At 37.9% G+C, this 8440-nt stretch overlaps 1 protein-coding gene across 5 annotated transcripts in view; it reads left to right on the top strand.

The window, feature by feature from the left end:
* The window catches only part of Sort1 (sortilin 1), a 72651-nt gene that overhangs the window by 2792 nt on the left and 61419 nt on the right, over window positions 1-8440 (top strand). For 4 of the 5 annotated variants that reach the window (XM_010605966.2, XM_010605965.2, XM_033758394.1 and 1 more), the window contains exon 1: window positions 1090-1107. The exons of the other annotated variant lie outside the window; for it this stretch is intronic. In XM_010605966.2, the coding sequence (XP_010604268.2) occupies window positions 1102-1107 (6 nt within the window). In that variant the 5' untranslated portion in view covers window positions 1090-1101. Of the gene's footprint in view, window positions 1-1089; window positions 1108-8440 lie in introns of those variants that run through there. 5 annotated transcript variants of the gene reach the window in all.

Genomic DNA, 8440 nt, shown 5'->3' with positions numbered 1-8440 from the left:
AAAAAAAAAAAAAAAAAAAAAAAAAAAAAAAAAAGATTGGCTGTCACAAAAAGCGGAAAACAAAAGAAAGCAAAGAAAGATAACTACTTATATCTTATCAAAAATCATGCTCCCTAATTTTGTTCTGAGGGTTTGGCATGCTATGGAAAGGAGGGAGTGTGTAGTGCTGTGGGGCCAGGCTCTGAGGCCAACCTTTCTGCATTTGAAACCTGGCAGTGTTACTTATCAGCTGTGTTATAGTTGGTAAATTACTTAAGCCCTCTGTGTCTTAGTTCCTAATCTGTAAAATGGAGATCATAAGACTAGTTTATGCATAGGGTTGTTCTGAGAAATAAATGAGTGTATATATGAAATGTATAATGTATTACATTAGAACAATGTCTGACACTTAGAACTCAATAAATAGCTGTCATTTTTGTTATTACTGATTATTTATAAATGCTATTTTTTAGACTCAGTAGTCTTCCTTTTGCCTTTAATCCAAACTTCAGGCACCCTTTTAACTGATTCTTTCCTTCAAATGGTTGGACTGTCCACACGTGTATAAACTTTGTACATGAGAGAAATTGAGCAGGGCCAGAAGATTTTATTAATGTTGGTTGCTAAGTTGGGTTGCTTCAAAACATTTTCCCTATAAGCACCCCTTTGAGGGTAGGCATGAAACTCTGCCTTAAAGAAATAGTTGAATTGCCTTGGCCAGAGTTACAGTGGTGGCTGACATAATTTCCTTACTTCTTTTTCATTCCTGTGTACAGATCATTTGACAATTTCCTTAAAACTTTTTAAATTTATGATTAATAAAGCCAGAACTGTTGCTCGTTTTCTGTCCTCCTTCTGCTCCTGTCACTAACTACTTCTTTATGCAAAACTTCCCAACTTCTACCCCAACATCAAAGCATCTGGTTTCTTAAATAAACAGGCCCTGTAGAGAGGCTGTGTTGTATATGCTGTCAGCTCTGAGAAGAATGTGTGTGTTTGTTTGCGGCACTGGCAGGCCTGAGTCTAGGCTGACAGGACTGAATGTGCCTGTTGGAGACTTCAGGGAGCTGCTGCTTACAGCCTGTTGTTGAGGATCACCAGACCTTTTTAACACATGGAAGTATGAAGGTCAGTCAGTGCCTTTAACTGCTCAGAACTTCGTAACTGCCTCATTTATTCCAGTACTTGGCCTCTCTTCATCCTACCTTTCCCAACACTGGCTTTCACCCTTTTGTTTAATCTTCTCTTCCATTCATTTTTGATCGAGGCATAGGAATTATGGAGACTGTGCTTAGTTGAGCAAAGTGAACAAAACTCACATGAGGAATCCTCTCCTTTGCAGTACATCTTGGTCACACCTTTAACGCTCCAAAGCAGGTTAAAATTATACGAGTGCATCAGGGATTCCAGTAACAACTATCAGCAGATTGGATGAAGTCTAATTTATCTGGGTAAATGTTAGTCTTCATCTGAGGTTTGGTTGGGGTAAAAGTAGAATGCCAGCCAGGTACGACAAATGGCTCAAAGGAAACACAGTGTGACAATTAGGTAAGCTCTACTGACTCAACTATTTGGCTGTGTGCGTACTGATTTTTAATTAGAAATTTTACTTTTTCTCTGCTGTAAAAATTTGGAAGAGAACTCGTTCTGGTCAGTTTCTAATAGCTGTTTGTTTGTTTGTTTTTCTGTAATAATAGGCTCCTCACCTTGTTGTGAATAGTTTCTTCCACACTCTGCCTATTTTCAGTCAGTCTCTTATCTCTTGTCGGGCAACTGCAGAGACAGTGCTTCCCAGTTTGACCTAGTTGGCCTGGTACCCTCATGTGATCACTTATCAGGCAGTGCTGAGCACCCAGTTGTAGGGATCCTTGAAAGAGAAGGTTTCCTCCTCTTCTTCCCTTGCTGTCTATCCCTCAATTTGTGTGTGTTTGTTTGTTTGTTTGTTTTTTTGGGGTTTTTTTGTTTGTTTGTTTTTTGAGACACAGTCTTGCTATGCAATTTAGGCTGGCCTTGAACCCACTATGTAGCCTCTGCCTTCCAAGTGCTGGGATTACAGGCATACACCACCATGCCCAGCCCTCAATTTCTGTCTTTACAGAAAGTGAACTGCATTTTGAGCCTGGAGAAATGTCATAAATGATGTTTTATATGGTTAGATGCTAATGATAAGGCAGAAAAACATCAAATGTGATATGTAATTAGCTCTAGAAAGAGCTACTGCATTAGTAAATTTATGTAAGTTTTCCGTTCCTTTTCTCTGCCTTTGTAAGCAGGTTTCAGTTACATTCTTTGGTGGCAGAAACTCATTCTTTCTCCTTATGTGACCTCATGATCTGAAGGTGGGTTTTAGAAGTAATGGTGCTTGAGGAACAAGCCGATCAATTTCATCCAGCTCTAGGCAACTTTTCTGTTGTTTAATGATGATTACAGTCAAAATTGGTCTAGTAATAATGTGCTTTGAGCTTGTTAGGTTGAAGGAATTGTTATGACAGATCTTCATATCTATAAAGATTGTTAGGTGAATGTTGGACATGTGGATTTATTTAAAGATTGAAACTGTTTTTCCTTCTCTACCCTCAACCAGGAAACCACAGTAAAAACAAAATCCTTCCATTCAGAACCTGTGGTGTTTGCTGAGAAAATTTTCTGTGAATGTGACTTATTTTCTGTTTTGTGTTTCAGTCTCTGGCCTTCAGTTCCTCACCTACAACATGAGAAGTTTTGGACTAGCTTTAACATATCTTTAAAAAGTTCTGTGATTCATATGGAAGAGGAGCTCAGAGGTTGTGATCACAAATGTTTATCGGTTGATTCCAAATTTAGAAGCAAATTGTGGTTGTTCAGCTCCCCACTCAAACTTGAACTCAGCATGGATTTCACATCTGGGGGTAATTTGTTACCACCTCCAGATCTTGCTTCAGTGAAATATTAGTGTTCTTAAAAGATAGCAGAAATATTTTTTTATATATAAAGACATTTGTCTCTTATATTTTGGGTTATACTTTATTTTTCCTTGTTAGCTAAAAAAATATAATGCTAATAAAATCTAGCTTGTATAGTCCTGAGCAAATCCAGTAGATACATAGCAGTAAATATTGTTCTTTTTACCCTTTCCTAAAGTGTTCTGCCAAAATTAGGAGCTTCCCTCCCGCTTTTCTTTCCTTTTTTGTTTTTCCTGGATGCCTGTGTGTTTGAAAAATAGATGATCAGCCTAGTTAATACTTAGATATAGAAGCTTGCATGTCATTAATAGACTTTATTTTCATCATAAGAAAATGTACATTTGTTCCTTCTAAAGCTTATGAATACTATTCCTCTTATGTTTGCCATTGTTAAGGTTTTTGTTCTTCTCTATGTTCTAAAACAACAATAATTAAGTTCTAACATTGTACTTGTGCCATTTTGCGGGTTTTGGTTCAGTAGTACAGTCACTCTGAAGAGAAACTGAACTAGGAAGGGTAATTTTAATTTACTTTAATACTTCTCAGAAAAGCTACTTCAGAACATCTCCCCCCTCCCTCTCTCTCTCTCTTTTTTTTTTTTTTTTTTTTTCCCCTTGTCATCTCTTTTTTTTTTTTTTTTTTTTTTTTCCCCTGGTGCCAGGGATCAAACTCAGGACCTTGCGCTTGCCAGGCAGGCACAGCACCACTGAGGTATATCCCTGGCCCCTAGTTCAGATCAAGTGTTTATATGGTACTTGCTATTTGTCATAAAGGATTAAAAGCATAGATATGTTGTATACATTATTCAAAAGAGATAGCTCAATACTGTATCATGATGGACAATCACCACTCTGATGTTTATAGTTGTTTCTTAAACTAGAGAATCAGGCATAGGGTTGGTGAGAGGGCCAAATGGGAAATTTTATCAAAATGTTTTGTTAAATGTAGGCCATTATATAGATGTCACTAGTTTAAACACTTACTGAGCAGGGCATGGCAAACTCTTGTAATCTCAGCACTCTGGAAAGCTGAGATAGGAAGATCGAAAGTTTGAGCGTAGCCTGGGCAATTTAGTAAGACTCTGTCTCAAAATAAAATGAATAAAAAGGGCTGGTGGAGGGCAGCTGAATGTGAAGCTGCTGGGTTCAACCTCCAATACTGTAAAAACAAATAAGCAAACAAATACTTAGCTCCCCTCTATGAACTGAGTGGAGTCCAGGCGTGTGTGCAAACAAAGCTAAACACTGATACCATCTTAAGGATTTATGTGTTCAGAGACTGCTCTCTGGGAGTTTGAAAGAAGATACAATTACTCCCCAGTGTAGTGGTTTAGAAAGGCCTCCTGGATCAAGAGAAAATCAAGGCGGAGATAATTCTTAGGAAGATCTGTGAAGGCAGTGAGGTAGGAAGATCCAAGACATGCTCGAATAGCCAGTAGACACTGTTTTAGAGAAATATTTGACAAGAAATATAACTGAAGTTTATGTGAAGACATACTGTATAGGGAAGTTTTAAAAAAAGATCGCTCTTTAAGGAAGTGGAAAGAGAAGAGACAGTGTGGATGGGGAGTTAGGCAACGTGGGAGCTAAAAGTGCTTTGCCAGATAGTGCTAGACATGTGGCCAGAGCTGGAAAAAAACAAGCAGCAACAGAGAACCAAGAGAAGTTGCCCTTTCAGAGGCTGATCATTGCTCTGGGTTTGGAAGCATATACCCAATAGGAGGGCAAAATAGAGGGCAGGGCAAACTTGAAATGTCAGAGGTTTTAAGGAACACATCCAGACTTTTAGACATTATTGAAGGAGAATGTGAGCCAAGCCATGAGAAACCTAGATGCCTATTATAAACAGAGCTCTCTTTTCTGAACACTTATGAGCCAGGATAGGTTGAACAGTGGCTAAAAATATACTTAATAGTTTAAATAAAATTTGTTAATTTCTTGGGCTCTTTAGCTGGTCACATTCCTTACTTTTACTGATGAGGCTAGATGACTTTGCTTATGGGACAAGAGTTGGAAGTAGATCCCAGTCTCAGTATGGTGCTGCATTTGAAAGTGTTTCATAGAGATGCTTAAATCAATACATTTGCTCTAGGAATAAGGCAAGCTATAGATCCCAGTTATATAATTATGAGTTCTACTCTGCTTCCCAAGGTCATAGTACCCTAAACAGAATTCAGTTAGCCTTTCTAAGCTGCAGTTCCCCATCATGTACGATGTAGCATTATTGTGAGACTTTGAAAAGAAAATGTGTGTGAAAATATTTTGAAAACCTTGAAGTACCGTGTAACTATGACTTGTATAATTTCTTAATAAGCCTGTTCATCAGTTACAGCCTCCACAGGGCCCAATTATCAGCCAAATGATCCTGATAAATACAGCCCTTGAACTAACTACCTAGGAACATGTGCATAAAAGGAGACAGATGCGGCACAAATGCATTTGGTTTTATCACTTGGCAAGGTTGGGTGACAGGCCTGGGAGTGGGTGTCAAGAATGAGAGTGAGTCAAAATTGGCAGAAATGTTAGAAGTGTTACATGGTGGTGTTCTTTTTTAAACTTTTATGATTATATCAAAGTTTTAACTTGTTAACATGATTGCAGTATCTCAGGTATTAGACCTGGATTTAAACTTCACTGATGACTGTGGACAAATTAGTTTCTCTGGCTAGCATGAATTACAGAGCAAGACCCTGTCTACAAAAAAAAAAAAAAAAAAAAAAAAAAAAAAAAGAGTCTCTCAGAGCTTTAGTGTTTTCATCAATAAAATGGGAGGGAGACTAAGAGTCTGCAGGATTTAGTGTGTGTTTATCTTTTATTGAGTGTTTCTTATGATTACCTCTACAAAGTTTCTGATACATTACTGGTTAAATGCTTAAATATTTGTTTATGTGCTTGAAGTTTTTTTTTTTTTCATAGCAGTAATATTCCTAGAGAAATAATATGGGTATCTATGGGAGCCAAATCTAGATTAAGATTTTATATATATATGAATGACTCTTACCCAGTGCTGGATAAAGTGTAGTATTTAAGTGTGTCATCTGGTGTTGAACAGACATGAATTTGAAACTTTGCTGTGCCACTTACTAGCTGTGTGACTTAACTTCTCTGGGCTGCCTGCTTCATTTAACAAGTAGCAATGATGCCTTAATATAGGATACTAATTTAATAAGTGATGATTAAAGGTTGAATACTATTATTATTCTTTAATTCAACAGTGGTTTATTGAGCACTTACATGTGTTAGGCACTGTGTTGGGTCCTTGGTTCTGGGAACTAGTGGGGAACACAGCCTCTGCCTTTGTGGGAGCTTGATGAACCAAGAGAAAATAGCCACTAAACAATATTTAATTATAAATATGATAAGTACCAAGCAGAAAGAAATAACCACTGGAGAATAATTGACAGAGGTCTTTTTGTCTGGGGCAATAGGAGGGACTTGTAAGGAAGTTATTTAAACTGATACTTGAAAATGAAGAGAATTGTTTTGGGAGGAGTATCTCAGGCAGAGAGAACAGTGTGTTCATAAGGCTCAGGTCTAGAAAAAGCTTGGCATACTCAAAGATCTGGAGGAAGGCCAGTGTGGTAGTAGAAGAGGAAGTGAGTCTTCACACCCAGTGGGTGAGCTTTATGGTTCTAGCAGCTCATTCTACTGGCAACAGTAGCATGTCTTTCCCTCACTTTCTTTTCTTTGAAATGAGACTAAAGTCTATGTCCATACTACTCTGAATACGGATAATCTTGTCTGAAGTGAGACTAAAAAATCAAGTGTGAGGAGGAGCAAAAAATGGCACAGTAGTGATCAGCAATGAAACTCAGCCTCTGCAAGATCCAGAATCCAGGTATTGGAAAATAACTTGGCAAAGAAGAAAAAATAAAAGAAGTAGATCACTGGGAAGGAGCTGACTGGAAAATTAATTAGAACTACACAGAAGTTAGAGAGACAGTCCACAATGCAGAGAAAAGAACAAAACTATCTGGACTCTCTCCCCAGCCTGTGGCTCTCAGGGAGAGGAAACTGGCTCCTGAAAAGCAAGATAAGCAACCAGGGCTAGGAGGTCCAGGGAGAAATGGAGGCAGTGGAGACCAGTACTGTTGTGAAATGCAAAAGCAGTGCAGAGTTTTACCCCAAGGAAGTCCTTCAACACAGCAGGGAACATCCATAGAGGAATTCCAGCGGGGGATGACTTCATATTGCCAAAGAGTATTAAATCAGGTGTCCTTTTGGGAAGGGGTTGATTATTTAAATTGGAACTCAAAACAACTAAAAAAACAGCTTCTCTTCAGGGCTCCCAGTGTTGCCCTCCCACAGTGACTGGGAGAAAGATAGCCATGGGAGATAGCTGTGGACAAGAAGCAGGATAGAAACAGATCCCATGAGAATTTTAAGCTCAGGCCAGGAAGGACACAGGGCCCTCTACTCACAGTGAGAAGGAAGGCCCAGCTGGTGCTCAGAAACAGCTGGGCTTGAAAGTGCCCAAATTAAGTATTTGAGCCCTTACCCTGCTGCCTATATATCTAGCGCATATCTGAGGTCCCATTGCCTTCCCTTTATATAAACCTGAGCAAGGACACATCTTATGGACATTGCTACAGTCTGGGGTAAACAGAGGGGTCCCTGGAATGAGGGAAGCACCTCAAAAACCCACAGGATATAAAAATAGGTGGAGAAAATCATGGCATGTTGGACTCCAAAACTGGAATTCTGAAAGGAAACTACATATTCCAAAATACAAATAAATTTATTTTTCTGCTTTGGGGCTCCTCCTCCTCCTCCTCTCCCTCCTTCTCTCCTACCTGTCCTCCTTTTTCCTTTTTCCTCTTGTTCACTGATTTATTGGGGTTGGGTAAATTTTTCTTTCTCCTATTTTTCTTCTTTTTCTTACTCTTTTTCCTTTTAATTTTTTCTATATTTTATTCTTCGTATTATTTCATTTTTCCTTCCTTTTTATGTTGTATTTCTTGTTGGTTATTTTTCCCACTGCCCTCATCTAATTCTATAAATATCCTTCTTTAAATAGCATCCTTTATCTCACTTCTCTCTTCTCATCTCCTATTTTTGAATTTTTCAAAATTTTCTTCTTGTATTCTCCCATTTCCTACATCCTATATCTTTAATAGAATAACCATTAAGCATTAGTAATCATTAGGTAGTTAACACTGTGTTGCTACTCTTGAATTCTTTTCTATCATTAGTGGAGGCATAGTTATCCATTTAGTATAAATTTGTTGTATATTTGGTTTGTCTTAGTGTTTTTATTATAATAAGGCATAAAAAATCTGTTTACAGATATAGTAGCAAAAAACTTTCAAAATATAGGGAAGAATTAAACATACGGATAAGCAAGGCATGTAGAAATCCAAATAGACACAATCAAATGAGAACCTCACTATGTCACATTATATTTAAAATCTCAGAAATCCAACTCAGAGGCAGAATCATAAAAGCTGTTAGAAAAAAGCAACAAATCACTTATAAAAGTAAAACCATAAGAATTATGGTGGACACAATCCTTAAAGGCCA

Source organism: Fukomys damarensis, unplaced genomic scaffold (assembly GCF_012274545.1).
Source record: "Fukomys damarensis isolate Sample0158 unplaced genomic scaffold, DMR_v1.0_HiC HiC_scaffold_33, whole genome shotgun sequence".
NCBI classification, from domain to species: Eukaryota; Metazoa; Chordata; class Mammalia; order Rodentia; family Bathyergidae; genus Fukomys; species Fukomys damarensis.
The sequence above is the reverse complement of the archived record's forward strand: the minus strand, read 5'-3'. Positions and strand labels throughout refer to the sequence as shown.